The 21490-nt window shown below is 39.0% G+C and overlaps 1 protein-coding gene across 14 annotated transcripts in view; it reads right to left on the reverse strand.

Moving 5' to 3' along the window:
• The window catches only part of DTNB (dystrobrevin beta), a 301137-nt gene that overhangs the window by 149940 nt on the left and 129707 nt on the right, over positions 1-21490 (reverse strand). For all 14 annotated transcript variants that reach the window (XR_003309546.1, XM_023230081.2, XM_023230086.1 and 11 more), the window contains one exon: positions 3678-3802. Coding sequence is in view for 13 of the 14 variants with exons in the window: in XM_023230081.2 (XP_023085849.1) it covers positions 3678-3802 (125 nt within the window). In the remaining variant the exon portion in view is untranslated. The remainder of the gene's footprint in view (positions 1-3677; positions 3803-21490) is intronic.

Raw genomic sequence — 21490 nt, forward strand, 5'->3', positions numbered from 1 at the left:
AGAAATCTTCAGGCTTAGATGGCTCCATTAGTGAGTTTGATCAAAAATTTACAAAGAAAATAACTCCAATCTTGAACAAGCTCTTTCAAAAATATAAAGAGAATGCTCCTCCATTTTGTAAGAATCGCACACTGAGTGATAAAAACAACAAAACAAAAATAACCCCAAATCAAGGGAAGTTATAGGAGAGTTTCACTTAAAAACATAGCCAAAATCTAAACAAAATATTAGCAAACAAAATCCAGCAGTGTATTCAAACAATGGCCAATTCAGATTTATTCTGGGAAGGTAAAGATGATGTTAAAAAACACTTAATGTAATTCACTACGATAATAGAATAAAGAAAAAGTCTTTGATCATCAATAGAGAAAATCATATAATCATCTCAATACAGAAAAAGTCTTTGATAAAAGTCAGCATCCATTCATGACAAAAAGAAAGCATTTTTTATTTCTAGCAAACTAGAAGTAAAAGGGAACCTCTTAAACCTGACAGTTTATACAAAACCTACATCAAATAACATACTAAATGGATGCCGAAAGCATTCTCTGTGGGATTAGTAATAACACAAAAATGCCTTTAAACCACTTCTATTGAGCATTGCACCGGAGGGGCTAGCCAGCATAGTAAGACACCCCCCCACCCTGCAAAAAGTATGATTAATTTTCAAAAGTATAAGGTACGGAAGGGAAGACACAAAGCAGTCATTATTTGCCGATTATATAATTATTTATAGAAAATTCAAAAGAATCTGAGTATAAAGTACCAGAATTAACGAACAATTTAAGCAAGACGACTACCTAGCTAGTGGACTAAAATACAAAAACTATTTGCATTTCCATACACTAGTAACAAACTGTTAAGAAATATAATTCAGAAAATATTTCATTTGCATTACAGCATATGCTTACCAAAACACATAGAACTGTACACTTAAAGTAGGTGTGTTTTATTACATATAAAGTATATCTTAAATAGCTGTAGGAAAAAGGACACGACTGACACTTTTTGTAACAGCAATTACAAATATCAAGTGACATGAGAGTTAATCTAATATATAAAGACTTTTCTGGGGAACAATGATAAAACTTTACTTAAAGGTATAAAAAGATATTTAAATAAATGCAAAGACACATTCATGGAATGAAAGCTTTAATACCAGAAGGATGTCAGTTCTCCCCAATTTGATCTTTAGATTCAGTGAATCTCTGATCAAAAATCTCAACAAAATTTTATGAGGAACTCAGTAAGATCCATCTAAACTTTAAAGAGCAAAGAGCTAATAATAGACAAGACACTCAGAAAAAGTAGATTACTTAGTCCCTTATGGTAATGACACAGTGAGATATTGGCATAGGGATAGGCAATTCGACCAAAGGAGCAGAATAAAGAACCCAGAAGCCAGCCTGTGCATATTTGGAAACTTCATTTTTGACAATGGTGGCATTGTTGTCAGTGGGGAAATGATGGATTATCTATTGAATGACCCTGAGACAAGTTATTATTCAAATGCACAAAGCGAGGGGCTGGGGAAGAGTACTGGATAGTCTACATCACATCACACACAACAATCCATTCCAAATGAATTAAAGACATATGTGAAAAGGCCATCTTTAAAACCTAAAGAAAAAAGTAAGGAGAAAACCACTATAATGTTGAGACAGGCAAGGAAAAACACGAATCAATAAGGAAAAAGGTTAACAGATTTAACAAAAAAATTGGATTATAGGCAACAGATAAACTGTGCTATGGAACGCTATGTAGGGGTAGAGGACATCCTTTTTCCCAACAAGAAGAAAGCAATGAGAAATGCAGGAAAAACAACAACAACAACTGTACAAGAAAATCAATCCAGTTAAAAATTCAGCAGGAATGATTTTCAGCAATCGATGGTAAGTAAGAAAGAAAAGCCCAGTGAACTCCAAAGACAGAGTAACTGCACAAAAGGATCCACAGAATCGCAGCATACTATGTGACTGTGTAATGAAGGATACTAACTGTAAATGTCATTATTTGGTTTTATTAGATTTAACCCTTGATCAATCTCAGAAGACTCAGTTATGGTTATTGAAGAGAACAGAAATATTATCAGCTTTGACAACATAAAAATAAGGGCACAGATGGCAGGTGTTAGGAGGCAAAGGAAAAGTAGACAGAAGATGCTAATTTTCTCAGTTTACAAAGTGGAAGTCAAAAAGAAGTTATAAAGAAACAGAGTTTTTAAAATATTATTTAAAATTAAAAAGGTAACCAACCTAAAAATGGTGATATAAGTATGAAAAACAGGGATGGTTGGTATGTAGAGTTAAAAATGAGGCTGATTCCTTACACCACAAAAGTAAGTCAATAATGTCTAAAATTGGCTGGGCGCAGTGGCTCATGCCTGTAATCCCAGCACTTTGGGAGGCTGAGGCAGGTGGATCACTTGAAACCAGAGTTCAAGACCAGCCTAGGCAACAAGGCGAAACACCATCTCTACCAAAAATTAAAAAACAATTAGCTGAGCATGGTGGCCTGCACCTATAGTCTCAGCTACTTGTGAGGCTGAAGTGGGAGGATTGCTTGAACCTGGGAGGCGGAGGCTGCAGTGAGCTGAGATCACACCACTGCACTCCAGACTGGGTGACAAAGTGAGACCCTGTCTCAAAAAATAATAATGATAATAATGTCTAAAACTGATAAGTCAAGAAATAGTGCTCCAAACATATTATTTAGAAATACAGAGATAACTATTAGTAGATTTAAAACCCAAAGGACAGTGAAGTGTGGGAGGGTATGTTGCATTCATTATAAGCTCTTGTGTGACTGAATTTTTAATTCACATGCATGGGTTATTTTAATAAATATAAACAGGTTTCTAAATAATTGAAAGAAAAAAGGAAAAAGATCAAGATTCTCTAGAGTTCATTTAGTCAAACACCTTCCATCAGGGAGGTGAAAGAAAATGAATGCCCACTCCAACAGAAAAACTTCTAAACATGTGATAAAGATTCATGATCCAAAACCCTACCAAATGTATTCATCAGGGAAGCATATTATCATCATTTAATTCAGAGTGAAGAAAGCAGTTTACAGGCTGAATCTTACTCTTCACTGTTTCTCTTCCTCCCTACTTTCCTTTCTCTATTTCTCAACTTTATTGTTCTCCTCTAGCTTTGCTTTACTTAGCATGAATATTCAAACTAAATACATACAAATAAATACATACAAAATACCAGTTTTATTTGTAGAATATAGTCTTATGTTTCCTAATTTTCTCTCAATACAAAAAGAGCAAATTAAGTTGATTTTCATTTCCATGTTGTCCACATTAACTTAATAGTCTCTACGGGCATTACTGCTGTAGCGAAAAAGATCTCTACCACCGATTTAAGGAATGAACCCAAAACCACAAAAGGCAACCCACCTAAAACCAGAACAATAATTACTCTTCAATGGGCTCATGTTTCTAGAGGCTGCCATATTACTCAGGCTTCAGGAATCAGGAGCTAGGTTTCCACGTGGACACTTAAGGTGATTTACAGAGAAGAAAGCTTGACGTCTAAGTTTCCCCAAAAGAAAGTAAAAACCCGAAAAGTTCAATGTTCATGTTAAGTGATGTCTGGTTTTGATCCACAGGAATTTCACAAGGCCCCCATTTCAGTGTGATCCACAGGCACTTCCAGGGGTATACTTACACTATATGTGCAAGGTCAAGTGGTTTCTCTGGTTGCTCAGGAAAAACAGGATGCGGGGGTTCTCTCGTGGGTACACACCCCAAAGATTTACTAATTGCATGGCTCAGCTTCTTTGCAGGAGATTTCTGTGTCAAAGCAGAAAACAGTAAGGAATTAACTCTTCAAAAGAATGAAAGGAACTTCAAAAAAAAAAAACAACAACTTTGTGACAAGAGTGTAAAAACATCTTTTCAAATGCAAATCAAGTTTCATTATTGTCAACATCATTGGGCCTTGCAGAAGGGAACCTCCAGTTGTCCCAAGGTCATCTGTGGTCCTTCATTTCTGCAGTTCCTCCTTCATGTTTACTATAAAGTCACACTATCAAGTAATGTCAGCTTTCCTTCTGGACATCTCTATGTGCTCATGGCAAGAACTCCCTCCTTTGATGCTTCTGGATCATTTTTGCTAAGATGTTAAAGTTAATTCCCTGACCAGAGTCAGAACTTTTTGATGGAGGCCAGGCGCGGTGGCTCATACCTGTAATCCCAATGCTTTGGAAGGCTGAGGCGGGTGGATCACCTGAGGTCGGGAGTTCGAGACTAGTCCGACCAACATGTTGAAACCACGTCTCTACTAAAAATACAAAATTAACCAGGCATGATGGTGCGTGCCTGTAATCCCAGCCACATGGGAGGCTGAGGCAGGAGAATTGCTCGAACTTGGGAGGCAGAGGTTGCAGTGAGCCAAGATCACACCATTGTACTTCAGCCTGGGCAACAAGAGCAAAACTCTGTCTCAAAAAAAAAAAAAAAAGAACTTTTTGATGGGCTACAATACTAAAAGGCTAAGAGCACACAGCTTATGGATGTTAGCAAATTAGCTAACTAAGTTACAACCCCAAGATGTTAGGATATTCCCAAATAAACATGAGGCAGAACATTTGATATTAAGGGTCTGGTTATGTAGTTGGATACAGAGTACATTCACAATACGCAGACCCAGAACTCTACATTACGATATATAAAGCTACAAAAATAAGTTGGCATGCCAATACATTCTTCTGGAAGGTAGAATAATACCCACCAAAGACTACCAAGTCTAAGAGTCAATCATAAATATGCACAAAAGTAAACAACATGCCACAATCAGGTTAAACAGAACATTCACTTCTTTTCTCTTTTCTTTTTTTTTTGAGATGGAGTCTTGTTCTGTTGCCCAGGCTGGAAAGCAATGGTGTGATCTCGGCTCACTGCAACTCCGCCTCCTGGGTTCAAGCAATTCTCCTGTCTCAGCCTCCCGAGTAGCTGGGATTACAGGCGTCCACCACCATGCCCGGATAATTTTTGTATTTTTAGAAGAGACAGGGTTTCACCATGTTGGTCAGGCTGGTCTCGAACTCTAGACCTCAGGTGATCCACCTGCCTCAGCCTCCCAAAGTGCTGGGATTATAGGTGTGAGCCACCACACCCAGCCTAGAACATTCACTTCTAAAACTCATATTTAAAGGAGGCTCCTTTTATACAGATTATACTGTCCACCCAATTCCCCTAAAATAACACTGTTATCTGAGATTTTCTTGGCAGGATATTAACTGTAAAAAAGTTTAACTATTTCATTCTGCTGCCTCTGCAGTTTATTATCATATGTGCCACTTAAATTGGAAAATAAAACATGGTTGCAGTTGTCTGCCTCATCAATGCCACGTCCCCACTAGACTTCTATATGCTGCTTGCTGTAGTATTTTAACACAAAATAAACAAAAATCTGTTTGCCTGTAAGACCATATAGGCACAGCTAATGAATACTTATTTATAATAAAGACTCAATAATACAATTTCTTCAGAAACTTCGTATATTGGCTCCAAATCACTTACTACTATTCCCTTCAACACATTAAATTCTGGGAAAACTTGGTCAGGCACAGTGGCTCACTCCTATAATCCCAGCACTTTGGGAGGCAGAGGCAGGTGCATCACTTGAGCCCAGGAGTTTGAGATCAGCCTAAGCAACATGGCGAAACCCTGTCTCTACAAAAAGTATCCAAAAAATTAGCTGGTGTGGTGGCATGTACCTGTAATCCCAGTGACTCGAGAAGCTGAGGTGGGAGGATCACTTCAGCCTGGGTCATCGAGGCTGCAGTGAGCTGAGATTGTGCCAACTGCACCCCACCCTGGGCGACAGAGTGAGACCCTGTCCCCCCTTACCCCCCAAAAATAATTCTGGGACAAGTCTAGATGTAACCTAATTTCCTGAAAGTATATAAAGCGAAACATAGCAGAAATTCTCAACTTCTCCCCTAACTTCTTTCTATTTTCCTTTTGCCCATCAAGAAGTCATGATGTGATGCTGATTCTTCCCGCACTACAACAGTTTCTGCACTGCCCCCAGAGATCATGTCACCCTTCTGCTTAACACCCTTCAAAGGCTGATAGTCACTTACAGAATGAGATCTAAATAAATGCCTTCATTTTCCATACAAAAGCTTTCACACTTGACTCCTGCCTCTCTCTCTTTCCACTTCCCACTCACGTAAGTGATGAGCTGCTCACAGTTAACTCAATATACACTGTACTCTTTTAGGTCTCTGTATCTTGGCACATGCCTTTTGCAGGTCTCCCTTTCCCAATCTATCTTTCTGTACATTTTTTGCTTCTCTCTCAAGCCTGCTTGTCAGCATCCCTTCCTCTGTGAAGACTTTCCTCACTGCTCCATACGACAGCAAGTGCCTTTCCAGGCTACCCATTTACCTGTACCTGTTTCCACTGTTGCACTTACCATGCTATACTGCTGCTATACTGCAATTTTTATTTTTATTTATTTATGTATTTATTTGAGACAGAGTCTCGATCTGTCACCAGGCTAGAGTGCAGTGGCGCGATCTCGGCTCACTGCAACCACCGCCTCCCAGGTTCAAGTGATTCTCCTGCCTCAGCCTCCCAATTCGCTGGGACTACAGGTGCATGCCACCACGCCTGGCCAATTTTTGTATTTTTAGTAGATACGGTGTTTCACCATGTTGGCCAGGATGGTCTTGATCTCCTGACTTCGCAAACCACCTGCCTCAGTCTCCCAAAATGCTGGGATTACAGGCATAAGCCACCATGCCCAGCCCCATACTGCAGTTTTTAATTTGTTTGCCCATCTCTATTATACTGCTGCTTCTGAGGGTAGGATTTACATCTTATTCATCTTTGTATTTGAACAAATGATTTACCTAGATGAATTTTCCAGATTGCTTTTACCTACCTAGTAAAACCATATAAATCTTTTTTTATTTTTTGAGGATTACAAGTAGAGGCAATCAGAGGATATCAAAGAGAACACCTTACTTTCACCTTTATAAGGAAACACTACATCTGTCATCCATGTATTAATTTCATGATTTTTTGCTGTATTGGCCATTAATTCATGTAATGGATGTGAAACGTATTATCACACAGACTACTTTAGCTCCATCCTAAAAATAATAGCCATGAAATAGAAAGGTAAAATCAATACATCAAGATGAATTCCAAATAATTAAAACACACCAAGGGAAGCTTGGTATGTACAGGAAGGAAAAAAACTGAAGACATGTAATTGGAGTATTAACTAAGGCCTAAAAAAGATATGACCCTAAAAATTTTAAAACTATGTATCCAATCAGGTTGTCTAAACACATAAATAAATGATTTCCTTAAAAGATCTCAGATTATGACTTGGACCTGAAGTGAAGTTTGATAATGAGTTAGTTTAGGAGGCTACTATAACAAAGTCTCTAAGCAAGAGTTTGAAAACTGCTGTGTCAAGACAGGGGCATTAGCTCTTCTGTCCAGTCAGCCCCTAGGATGAAGCCCCAGACTCGAGAATCGACAACTAAAAATTTAAGGAAGCAAAGAGGGCGCGAGGGCAGAAGAAGAATACGACACGTGCAGGACCTGGAGTCTCCTCCACTTCATTTAAGCTCCTATATCAGAGACACTCTTTGAGGTCTTGGTACTTTCTCCCAACTTGCACTCTAAAACTGATTTAATGGAGAGGTCTTAATATAGAAAGTTAAATCTTCTCTAAATACTCTTAGGCAATGATTTCAAATAGGATATTGTGTTTTCAATACAGTAATCCACTTTACCAAATTTCAAAACATTTCCCATCCTCTCTTAAAAATACTACAGGTTATATTTTTAAAATATACCAGGCTGGGCATGGTGGCTCACGCCTATAATACCAGCACTTTGGGAGGTCAAGGTGGGAGGATTACCTGAGGCCAGGAGTTCATGATCAGCCTGGGCAACACAGTAAGACTCCATCTCAAAAAGAAAAAAAAAAAAATCCAAACATTAGCCAGGTGTGACAGCACATGCTTGTAGTCCTAGCAACTCAGGAGGCTGAGGCGAGAGGATCGCTTGAGTCTACGAGTCTGAGGCTGCAGTGAGCTATGACAGTACTACTGTATGCCAGCCTAGGTGACAGAGTGAGACCCTGTTTCTAAATATACATATCTATACACACACCAAAGAGTATAAAATGTGTACAGTGTTTTTTTTTTAGACAGTTTCGCTCTTGTTGCCCAGTCTGAAGTGCAATGGCGTGATCTCGGCTCACTGCATCTTCTGCCTCCTGGGTGCAAGCGGTTCTCCTGCCTCAGCCTCCCTAGTAGCTGAGACTACAGGCATACGCCACCACACCCAGCTAATTTTTGTATTTTTAGTAGAGACGGGGTTTCACCATGTTGGTCAGGCTGGCCTCAAACTCCTGACCTCAGGTGATCTACCCACCTCAGCCTCCCAAAGTGCTGGGATCACAGGCATGAGCCACCACACCCGGCTGTACAGTTTTAAAAGTTATAAAACAAATACCTACCTACCCACTATTCTGCCTGTGAAATAGAACATTCATCACTCTGAAGACTCCTTATGGGCCCTCATCCTAATACTATATCCCACTCACACTCTACCCCCTCTTCTCCTGATAATCACTATCCTGGATTTCGTATTAATCATTTCTTTGACTTTATTATCTTAGCAATTACGTATAATACATTGTTTAGATATGTATAAAATCTGTATAGCTCTCTATATATTCTTCTGCAACTTGCTTCTTTTACTCAGTTATGTTACAATTTATCCATTTTGATGGATATAATTGCAATTCATTTTTTTCACTGTTTGATGGTATTTCATTAGTTAATTACACTGTAATTTATATATCCATTCCACTGCTGATGAACATCTGGGGTGTTTCCATGTTTTCCATTCATTTGCAATGCTGGTATAACTTTCCTGTCCATGTCTCTTATGGCCATGTATAAGAATTTCGTAAGAGTGGAATTATTGGTTCACAGGGTTATGCACATTCAATTTTACTAAGCACTGCCAACTTGTTTTTACAAAGTGGTTACATTAATTTCCACTCTCATCAGCTGTGTGAGAGTTCCTTAAACTTCACATTCTGGCCAACTTTGTCATTGCCAGACATTTTAACATTTGCCAAGCTGGTGGGTGATGAATGGTACTGTGGTTTTAATTTGCAATTCCCTGGTTATTAAAAAGATTGAGCATCTTTTCCTATGTTTATGGGCCATTTGTGTTTCTTCTTCTGTGAAATGCCTGTTCCTGTCTTTGTCATAGGGTTGCACTGGATTTTTTTGTTTGTTTTTAACTGATTTGTTAGAGTTCTTTATACTTTTTGTATTTTAACCCTAGGAAAGCTGTATCTTACAAACAACTCCTATTTTGAGGCTTGTTCCTCACTCTATGTTTTTGATGAACATCTTTAAGTATCAGTGGTCCCAGTTTAGTAATGTTTTCCTCTATATTCTGTCCTTTTTGTATCTTAAGAAATACTTCCCTCCGAGGCCATAAAGTATACTCCCAAATTACTGTCTAAAATGTCGTACAGTCTTCACTTTTCATATTTAAGTCTGAATCTACTTAGAAATAATGTCTTGATAGGTATCAGGAAATATTCCAATTTTGTCCTACATTTACTACTTACATTTATCATTTAATGGTCCATTATTTAATAAATGGACTATTATTACGTATATTCCTGCTGGATATATATTCTATTTCTGTCCCTATAACACCACCAGTGATTTTATGACTATAGCTTCCTCCTGTCTTTTCAGGAAGTGCAAGTGCCCCGGACCTACAGTGTTCTTTAAGGGTGTCTTCATTATCTTCAGCCCTTTGCACTTTCCACTTAAGTTTTAGAATCAGTTTGTCATTTACCACCCAAAAAATCCTGTTGGGATTTCAACCGGAACTGATCAAATCTATAGATAATTCTGGAGAGGAGTGACATCTTTGCATACTGACCATTTCTTTCCATAACTGTGTTCATTTCCTCATGTATTTAAATCTTCTTTAATGTCTTTCAACAAAGTTTCAAATTCTTCTCCATAAAGGATTTATATGTCTGTTCTTATTCCTATTTTATAAACAGGTTTTGTATATAGCAGCCCTGCTCTTTTTTATAAGTTGTGATAAAATATACATAGCATAAAATTTACCATCACAATCATTTTATTATTATTATTTTAGAGACAGGGTCTCGCTGTTGCCCAGGCTGGAGTGCAATACTCAATCATTTAAAAATGTACAGTTTGGGCCAGGCGTGGTGGCTCACACCTGTAATCCCAGCATTTTGGGAGGCTGAGATGGGTGGATCACCTGAGGTCAGGAGTCCAAGACTAGCCTGGTCAACATGGTGAAACCCCGTCTCTACTAAAAATACAAAAAATTAGCCGGGTGTGGTGGTGGGCGCACCTGTAATCCCAGCTACTTGGGAGGCTGAGGCAGGAGAATCACTTGAACCCCAGAGGTGGAGGTTGCAGTGAGCTGAGATCACACCACTGCACTCCAGCCTGGATGACAGCGAGACTTGGTCTCAAAATAAATAAATAAATTAATTAATTAAAAAGTACAGTTCAGTAGGGTGAAATATATTTACGTTGTTGTGCAACCAATCTCAGGAACGTTTTCATCTTGTAGAGCTGAAAGTACATACTCATTTTAAAAATGTGCTTTTCCCACTCCCTCTAGCCCCTGAAGACCGCCAATGGACACGTAGGATGCTTCCATCCCTTCGTTATCAAGAACAGCATTGCTATGAACATGAGTGTACAAACATCTCTTTGAGACCCTGCTTTCAATTCTTTTGGTTATATAACCATAAGTGGAATTGCTGGGTTATATGGTAGTTTTGTTTTAACTTTTTGAGGAACCACCATACTACTTTCCACAAAAGTTGCACCATTTTAAATTCCACCAATAGTTCACAATGGTTACAGTTTCTTAGGGTCGCCAATAAAATGTTGAATAAAAGTGGAGATAACAAGCCTTCTTGTTTTGTTTTTGATCTTAAACATTTTCAACATTTTGCCAGTAAATGTAAGAGATGCTATCAGATTTTACAAATACTTTACATTAGGTTAAGGTAGTTTCTCCTACCCATGGATTACTAAGGTTTTTGTTGTTGTTCTGTGGGTATTTAAATTATTAATAGATGTTGGGTTTTTTGGTTTTTGTTTTGAGACTGAGTCTTGCTCTGTTCGCTCAGGCTGGAGTGCAGTGGCGCAATCTCGGCTCACTGTAACCTCCACCTTCGGGGTTCAACCAATTCTTTTGCCTCAGCCTCACCACGCCCAGCTCAGATGTTGGATTTAACAAACATTTTATATGAGTCCTTTGAGATAACTATGAGGACTTAATCCATCAATCTATGAATGTGGTAAATTATAAGAATACACCCTTAATTGCTAAGTAAAACCAGTGTGGTCATGATATATTATTTTTCCTAAACACTGCTGAATTTTCTACTATTTTCTTCATGTTTTCATTTATGTTTGTAAGAGAATGGCTTGTAATTTTCCTTTTCTTGCTGACTTTTAAGACTTTGGTACCTAGGTTATTCTAGCCTCAAAAATGAAATTGGGAGTGCTCATTACTTCTTACAGAATCTGGGAAATTTTGTATAATACTGCAATTATTCTTAATAGAATATTTGCTGAAATTCACATAAAGTCACTCAGGCCTGGTTGTTTCCTTTGTGTAAATATATTGAGCAAATCCAATTTCTTTAATAATTATGTTATTGTTTGGGTGTTCTATTCCATCTTGAATCAGTTTTGGTAAGCAACGGTGTTTTAGAAATTTCTTCATTTCAACTTAGCTTTTAATAACCAAATGTACAGTTCTCATCTTTTTGCCCTTGATTTCCCAGAGAATACAGTCTCTATGATATTATACTAATTCTTTTTTGAGGCTTCCTTTATGTGGTCAATTTTTGTGTATTTGAAAAAAAAAGTGCAATCATTCATTGCTGGATACATATCCAGTTCGAAAATGTATTTCTCAATCTCACTGTGTTCCTATTAACTTTTTTTTTTGAGATGGAGTCTCACTTTGTTGGCCAGGCTGGAGTGCAGTGGCGCGATCTCAGTTCACTGCAAGCTCTGCCTCCCGGGTTCATGCCATTCTGCTGCCTCAGCCTCTCGAGTAGCTGGGACTACAGGTGCCCACCACCCCGCCTGGCTCATTTTTTGTATTTCTATTTTTTTTTAGTAGAGATGGGGTGTCACCATGTTAGCCAGGATGGTCTTGATCTCCTGACCTCGTGATCTGCCATCTTGGCCTCCCAAAGTGCTGGGATTACAGGCATGAGCCACCGCACCCCGCCCTAACTTTTAATTTATATATTTTATAGCTACATTATTTGACATGTATTAGTGTAGAATTGTTAATTTTGTCTTTTTATCTTTGATAAACCATCTCTGGTAAAGACTTTATAAATATAATAAAATATACAAAGTTTACCATTCTAACTTCTCTGGTAAAGATTTTTGCCTTAAAATCCTTTTTCTAAGACTAATATAATTTCAACAAACTTGTTTTGATTAGTACTTGACCTGGTAAGTCTTTTTTATTCTTAACTTACAAGTTTTCTGTGTCCTTATTTTTTGGCTGTCCCTTGAAACAGCATAGAGACAGATTTTGTTTTTGTTTTTATTTTTTGAAAAAGAATCTTGCTCTGTCGCCCAGGCTGGAGTACAGTGGCATGATCTCGGCTCACTGCAACCTCCGCCTCCCGAGTTCAAGAGATTCTCCTGCCTCAGCCTCCCAAGTAACTGGGATTACAGGTGCACGCCACCATGCCCAGCTAATTTTTGTATTTTTAATAGAGACAGGTGTCACCATGCTGGCCAGGCTGGTCAGGAACTCCTGACCTCAAGTGATCTGCCCACCTCAGCCACCTAAAATGCTGGGATTATAGGCATGAGCCACTGCACCTGGCTGAGACAGATTTTTAAAAATATTTGACAACTGTTGCTTTTTATCTAGAAAATTTAATGAACTTACTGATTAGTAATATATTTTTATTCATTTTTATGGCTTATTATGTCATTACTTGTTTCATCTTTTTCCTTTTTGTCCTTTTCAGGTTTTATTTTTCTTATTTTATTTTCCTCTTTTGGAAATTTGCTCTTTGAGTTTACTCTTCTAGCAGCTACTTTTGTTGTTGTTGTTAAATTAAGGTAACATTTATTGAGAACTTAGTGTCAGGGACTTAATGGGTGCTTTTAACTCTCAAAATAGTTTTATGAATTAGACGTTAACATACAGGCACAGAAATTAAAACTCAGTGTAAAAAGTAAGGCTCACATAACTAGGTCTGTCCCTCTTTTCGTGGTACAAACAGCCCCTCAACAGGTAAAACTACTCAGAGAAAGAACAGCTGGTGACTGGGAGGGACAGCCAGGGCAGTGAGGCATCCTCACGAGGAGTTAGAAACAGGAAACCACAGCCCAGCGAGGGAGATGTGGAGTACCACGGGCTCAGGGTTGGGTCATGAAGGTGAGTCAGGGGTGGGGACATGGTGTCCAACTGAGGGGCAGATTCCAAAGTGGGCAGCAGCAGGTGACTCACTGCAATGGTTTCATGTGTGTTCCTGTGCTAGGGCTGAGACTTGTTTTCCTCAGATAACAGGCGCTGAGATACTCTGAAAAACTGTTTCTTGAGCTCAGATCACTGTGTTTTCAATCAACCTCAAGCTAATTCCTTGCACAGCACAATCTTCAGCTCAGGGTATATGCTGACAGGCCCTGACATTGGGAGCATAACAGCCTAATGGAAAAAGCTCAGGATTGGTGCCTTTCAGGCCATTCCTGTCATTTTCACTTCCAATTACTCTCTTTCGGAGTACATCATCCTGAGCTCCAAGCCACACCATCTGAGGGGATCCAAGCAGAAAAATGTCCCCCGGTGGCAGACTCTTGGTCCAAAGCCTGCTAAAGCCTCAGACAAGTCAAGAACTTTCTCTATTCTAACATGAACACTTACCACAATCTTAATCAACATCTGTAACCTCATCTAGTAACTTATGTCCTTTAAACTTACTCATGCCTCAACCAGTTTCATGCCATAGTTATTTGGTACTTCAGCTGCACCTTATTATAAGCTCACCAAAATTAGTAATTATTATCTATACCTGGTGCTTAGAGTGATCCACATTTATCAATTCCACTTTGCACTATTTCTTCCTTCTTGCCTCAAATTATTTTTTGCTCAAAGTATATACTTTATTAATTCCTTCAGCAATGTTTTGCTGGTGACAAACTCTTTGAAATTTTTTTGAAAGATATCTTTATTTCTTCTTTGCTCTGGAATAGATTAGCTGGGTACAGAAATCTGGATTGATCTTTTTGTTCTACCCTTTATATCCTTTACTCGCTTTTCACACTTTCCATCTCCTTTTATCTATGTTCAGCACTCTGTATTCTGATTAATTTCATCAGATCTAATTCCCATACCCTAATTTTCACTCGAACAGTCCCTAACTTTCTATTGAGCTTAACTTTGATATTTTTGATTTCTGAAAGTTCAATTTGGCCTTCTTTCATTCAACTTGTCCCTTTTAACAATGTCACTATTCCCAATTTCATTTCTTTAACGTTTTGAATGTGCTATTTCTAAAGTTCTTGGCATGCTAAACCTATCTGTTGTGTTTGTTTGCTGATTCTCCCTCACAGTACATTGTTTTGTGATTGGGTTTGCAATTTTTGATAATAAACTCACCTTTAGCAGGGGTTGTTTTCTGCATAGGAGTCCCATTTGAACTGAGCTATAGAAGTGTATGGCTACAAAGGGCTTTTTTTTTGTCTACTTCTGGTAGGTACTTCAGAGCAGTGCTATTAGCCAACAGAATCTTAAGGGATGATGAAGACATGCTATACCTGCATCGTCCAATATGGAAGCCACTAGCCCCATGTGGTTGCTGAACACTAGAAATGCTGCTACTGTGCCTGAGGAAATTTTTATTTATTTATTTATTTATCTATTTATTTTTGAGAAAGAGTCTTACTCTCACCGGGGACTACAGGCATGTGCCACCATGCCTGGCTAATTTCTGTATTTTCAGTAGAGATGGGGTTTCACCATGCTGGCTAGGCTGGTCTCAAACTACTGACCCCAAGTGATCGGCCTGCCTTGGCCCCCCAAAGTGCTGGGATTACAGTCATGAGCCACCATGCCCCACTTAGAAACTAAATTTTTAACTTGTGCACCCTGAAAGAGCCAATCCTTCTAGATGAATCCTGAGTAGCAAATGGCCTAAATTCAAATACAGCCAAGCAGCCATTTGCTGGCTAGAGGTCACACACATACTCTGCCTTCCCAGTAAATCCTACGTTTATTTAACATTGGGACTTTCTTTTTTTTTTTTTTTTTTTTTTTTTGAGACGGAGTCTCGCTCTGTCTCCCAGGCTGGACTGCAGTGGCCGGATCTCAGCTCACTGCAAGCTCCGCCTCCCGGGTTTACACCATTCTCCTGCCTCAGCCTCCCAAGTAGCTGGGACTACAGGCGCCCGCCACCTCGCCCGGCTAATTTTTTTGTATTTTTTAGTAGAGACGGGGTTTCACCGTGTTAGCCAGGATGGTCTCGATCTCCTGACCTCGTGATCCGCCCGTCTCGGCCTCCCAAAGTGCTGGGATTACAGGCTTGAGCCACCGCGCCCGGCCAACATTGGGACTTTCATAACTGTCTGTTCCTACATCAGGCATTAGACTGTGACTTGCATCAACCAATCAGAACTCAGGAAACATCAACCAATCAGAACTAGGCAAGTTTGCAACCTTCCTGTGCATAAGTGGACCAGAGTGGGAACCTGGACAGGAAGTTTCTCTATAATCCATCTCTTGGTTCTCTCAGAAAGTGCCTTCATTTTGTGCTAAAGGCTGCATCTCCACAGTTTGCAATCTGTTCACTGGAATAAAATCTCTTTCCTCTAAACTTTTCAGAAAACTTTCATTCACAAATTTAATTTTAAGTAATTTAAACTTGTACTTAACACTTTGGCTTGACAAAGATTATTACTTCAGTTTTCCAAGGTAGATTTTGTACGTTTTCTTTTTTCCCAGAGCCTGGCTGCTGGATATTTTTTGTACCTTCTCTGGGCCACTGGAGTTTTTCTAGCCCCTCTTTCTTAAGGAGGCGGCTCTTCTAAAGTCCTGGCCTTTACAGAAATATTAGTTCTACTTACCTTGAGTGAACCCAAGACAGATTTCCTACGTCATGGGGGCACCAAACCCTAACCTATAGGGCTAAATCCAGTATCCAATCTGATAGACCCCTGGAACACCACAGTGTTAGGTTTAATTCTGATAGCCAGGGCTTTCTCTGACTTTCAGTCAAGCTAAATTCTGCATTTCAATTGTTGTTGTTGTATTTAATCCAGCATGCATGTCTCTGTCATTGGAGAAAGGAGATTACAATTGGCTTAGTTTGCCATGTTGCTGGAGTCAGCAATTAGGCTGGTGTAAACAAGATAGGACAGATCTTCTATTCTTTTATTTTTTTTCTTTTTGGAGACAGAATACTGCTCTGTTGCCCATGCTGGAGTGCAGGTGGTGCAATCAGGGCTCACTATAGCCTTTACCTTGTGGCCTCAAGCAATCCTCCCACCTCAGCCTTCTGAGTAGCTAGGACGAAAGGCATATACCACTGTGCTAAGTTAATTCTTTTGTTGTTGTTATTGTTGTTGTTGAGACAGGGTCTTGCTACATTGCCCAGGCTGGTCTTAAACTTCTGGCCTCAAGTGATCCTCCCACCTCAACCTGCCAAAGTGCTGGGATTACAGCAATGAGCCACCATACCTGGCCAGACTTTCTATTCAATTATTTTAAATGCAAGTTGAATTATTCTTGCATTTCCAGGATAAGTGCTACTTGATAATGCTCAAATTAATTTACTAATTTTTTAATGTAGAAATTTTACACCTGTATTCTTTTTTTTTTTTTTTTTAATCTACCACTAAGAGTCATGCACCTGTATTCTTTCTTTTTTTTTTTTTTTTTTTTATGGAGACGGTGTTTCACTCTTGTTGTCCAGGCTGGAGTGCAATGGCGCAATCTCGCTCACTGCAACCTCCGCCTCCCAGATTCAAGCAATTCTCCTGCCTCAGCCTCTGGAGTAGCTGGGATTATAGGCACCCACCACCATCCAGCTCATTTTTGTGTTTTAGTGGAAACAAGCTTTCACCATGTTGGGTCAGGCTGGTCTTGAACTCCTGACCTCAGCGGATCCACCCGACTTGGCCTCCCAAAGATGCACTGTATTCTTAAGGGAGGACAGCTTATAGTTTTCTTTTTTGGTGCTGTCCTTGCCTGTTTGGCGATGAAGGTTATGCTGGCCTAGTAAAATTGGTTGGAAACATTCCAATTTTGTACTCTGAAATGGTATATATAAAATGAACATTATCTGTTTCTTGAAGTTTGGAGAGAACTCACCTGTTAAATAGTCTGGGCTTGATGCTTTCTTTGGAATGTAGATCTTTGATTCTCATTCTAATATTTTTAACTTGCTTGTTGACTATTAAAGATTTTCTACTTCTTTTACCAAATTTGGTAATATCTATTTTCTTAGAAAACTGTATATTGCATTTAGGTTTTCCAATTTATCAGCATAAAGTTGTTCATAGTATTTTCTTATAATTACGAAAAGCAAAATTGTCTGCACCCCATATCACTGTTTTCATTTCTGAAATTATGTTTGTACTATAAGAAGTTGGTCAATAAATTAGACCTATTTTACTAATTTTTTTCAAACCACCATCTTTTCGTTATCCTGATCAAGTTTCTTATTTCTATTTCAATAATTTTTAGGTTCATTTTTATTACTCTCTTTTACTTCCAATTTATCAGTACTTTTTTCAGTTTCAGAGTACTGAAATCTAGGTTCCTTTATTTTCTATCTTTTCTTTCCTAGAAAGTACATGTAAGGTTATAATTTTTCATCAAGTATCATCTGAGATGCAAGGCATAGGTTTAGGTACACTGTGCTTTTCCAGTCATTTAATTTTGTTAATTTTGATGATGAACTCTTGTCATTCCATGAAGTTAGAAGTTTACATGCTTTTTAAATTCAAGATGTGTGTTAAGGTTTTTTTTTTCCTTTCTGTCATTAATTTCCAATATTACTACATTGTGGTGAGGAAGGCTTCTTCCTAAGAACAGAAGGAGGTGAGGGGGTGAGGCACATGGACATCTGGGGAATGGGCTCTCCAGGCAAAAGGAAGAGCAAGTGCGAGGCCCTAAAAATGCAAGTTTGCCTGGTGTGTTGAAGAAATGGCAAGATGTGAGCGCAGTAAGCCTGGAGTGGAGTAAGGGAGAGTAGGGCAGAAGATAAGCTGAGAGGTAAGGGGGTCAGGTGGGCTAGTGTCTTGTATGCCACTGTAAGGATTGTGGCTTTTACCCTGAATTAGGTGACAAGCTCTTGGAGTGCATCCAGCAGATAAGGATCTGATGTTTTTTAGCAGAACCACTCTGGCTGCTATATTTAGAACAGACTGAAGGGAAAAGGGCAGAACCAGAGACATCACTCAGAATGCCTCTGTAATAATTACGTATGTATATGTTTACGTACACATAAATACACACATACACCCACAAACATGCAGTGTTACTAAGAGCAGGATAAACAGTCTTGTGCCGATATCAATTCTAGACAAATTTCACTTTCTAGCATTTGAACTCTCCCTTGGTCCATCCCAATGTTGCCTGCTTTGAGTTGTTTTATCTCATATTAATATTTCATAAAATTATAATATTTGTAATATTAACTGTATCCTCTAACATAGCACATAAGTGGTTTGTTTTCTTAAATCTGAATTTTTATCTTTTAAGTAGATGAGTTTAGTTTTTTCCATTTATTTTGATTACTGATATAGATCAGTAATATGTATTTGATTACAGATAAACATATCAATATATATATTAAATTTAATCCTGGGACTTATTTTGTATCTTCTATTTTCCATGACTTTCTTTTTTCCTACTTTCCTGTCTTCTCTTGAATTGGTCAAGGTTGTTTCTGCTACACTGTTATAATAGGTTTAAAGCTTTATATGTTATATCTAACTTGTCTAGTAGTCACCCTCAAATTTTTAATGCATATTTAAAATTACATTTTCTTACAAGTTGGAGTTAATTACATTTAATATATTCCTCTTGAATTCTATGACATGTTCTTATTTCCCTTTTTGCTCCACCTACCCATAAAATTCCATGTTGCTAACTTTGTTGACCTAAATTGCAACTTACTAAAAGTCATCTTATATTTTACAACCAATATTTGCTTAGATGGACCATTGTTGTTTTCCTGACTTATCTGCTTCCTTCTTTTTTCTTGGATCCCATTATTACCTTCTGAGTTCATTTTTCTTTCTTACTGCAGTGGAGTGATCATGGCTCACTGCAGCCTCGACCTCCTGAGCTCAAGCAATCCTCCCACCTTAGCCTGCCAAGTAACTGGGACTACAGGCATGCATAACCACACCCGGCTAATTTTTGTATTTTTTTTTATAGAGATAGGGTTTCACCATATTGCCCAGGCTGGTCTTGAACTCCTGAGCTCAAGTGATCCTCCCGCCTCACCCTCCCAAAGTGCTGGGATTACAGGTGTGAGCCGCTGTGCCCAGCCAGGATATCTTTAAAGAGTTTTTCCAGCAAAGTCCTTAAAGTCTGAGAATGCTACTGTGGTACACTCGCTGCTGAAAGCTAGTATGGATGAGATAGAATTTTAGTTCAGTTACTTCTCTCAGCAGCTTAAAGTGCTATTGTTGGTCGGGCATGGTGGCTCACGCCTGTAATTCCAGCACTTTGGGAGGCTGAGACGGGCAGATCATGTGGTCAGGAGATTGACACCATGCTGGCTAATGCAGTGAAACCCCGTCTCTACTAAAAACACAAAAAATTAGCCAGGCGTGGCGGCGGGCGCCTGTAGTCCCAGCTACTCAGGAGGCTGAGGCAAGAGAATGGCATGAACCTGGGAGGCAGAGCTTGCAGTGAGCCAAGACTGTGCCACTGCACTCCAGCCTCGGTGACAGAGCAAGACTCCATCTTAAAAAACAAAAAAACAAAAAAACCCACTGTGCTATTGTTTTCTTAAAACCAGTGATGAAATCTAGCACTTGCATTTCGATTCTTTTGAAGATCATCAGTCTTTTCTCTCCAGTGTTGCCTAAGAATTTCTCTTCATCATTATCACAATGATGCATATTCTATTTAATATTTGAGAGCTTAGACTTTTTCAGTACTGGAAATTCTAGAATATTTTCAGAGTTCTGAAATAATTTTCAGACATTCTAGAATATTTTCAGGCCTCAATTTTTCTTTTTTGAGATGGAGTCTTTCTCTGTCACTCAGGCTGGAGTGCAATGGCGCGATCTTGGCTCACTGCAACCTCCGCCTCCTGTGTTCAAGCGATTCTCCTGCCTCAGCCTCCTGAGTAGCTGGGACCACAGGCATGTGCCACCACACCCGGCTAATCTTTGTATTTTTAGTAGAGATGGGGTTTCAACATGTTGGCCAGGATGGTGTCAAACTCCTGACTTCAAGTGATCTGTCCACCTCGGCCTCCCAAAGTGCTGGGATTATAGGTATGAGCCACCACACCCAGCCTAGGCCTCAATTTTTCAAACATTGTCTTTGGTCAATTTTCTTCACTTACAGCTCCTATTAGATAAATAATGGAACTTCCACACTGTCCTAAATGCCTCAACTTTTCTTTCATACTCTATTTCTGGTCTCTTGGTGCTGAGTTTTGGAAGAACTTCTTCTCACCCTGATCTTTTAGTTAACTCATTTGTTCTTTAGCCACATCCAATGTGCTATGTAGCCTATCCAATGAGTTTACTTTAACAACTAGATTTTTCATTTTCACCACTGCCTATTTATTATTTTATGATTTCTGCTTGTTTTAATGCACAGGAAAGTCTATCCTTGGTCCTTTACGGAAATTATATTTACCTATATTTAAAGTTCCCTTCTGATTGCTCTGCTTCCTAGGGTATTATTCTGCTGTTGATACTTCATATGTTCATATTTTATATTGTCATGCTAGGTTTCCCCTGGATTTTCATGGTTGTTTGCCACGCAGACATCCTCCAGGACTGTCCACTTGCAATCTGAGTCAACGGTGGCCTCCTGGCTGGGGATCCTTGGCTGAGCCTGTTCTGAAGGAGCTGGCTGAGCAGCTTTGGGGTCCCAGTAGTAGTGAGAACTTCCTCCAGGCAGTGTAAGTGGCTCCCTTCTGCAACTTTTCATTGTAACACATACCACCTTCACTTAAAGATGTCTTACGGGTTTGGGCATGGAACATTTCTTATTTTTAATCTTGAAAGGGAATTTATTAGTCTAACTTAATGTCTTACCATTTCTATGGATTCGGTGTAGAAACGGGATGAGGTCAGGATGTGCTTGGTCAACCATCTTGAAACTGCATCTATTGCTTCTTAAGTATCACCTCTCTGCATTTTCTTTAGCTTCTATCTGGAACTCTTATTAGATGGAACT

This window comes from Piliocolobus tephrosceles, chromosome 15 (genome assembly GCF_002776525.5).
Source record: "Piliocolobus tephrosceles isolate RC106 chromosome 15, ASM277652v3, whole genome shotgun sequence".
Taxonomy (NCBI): Eukaryota; Metazoa; Chordata; class Mammalia; order Primates; family Cercopithecidae; genus Piliocolobus; species Piliocolobus tephrosceles.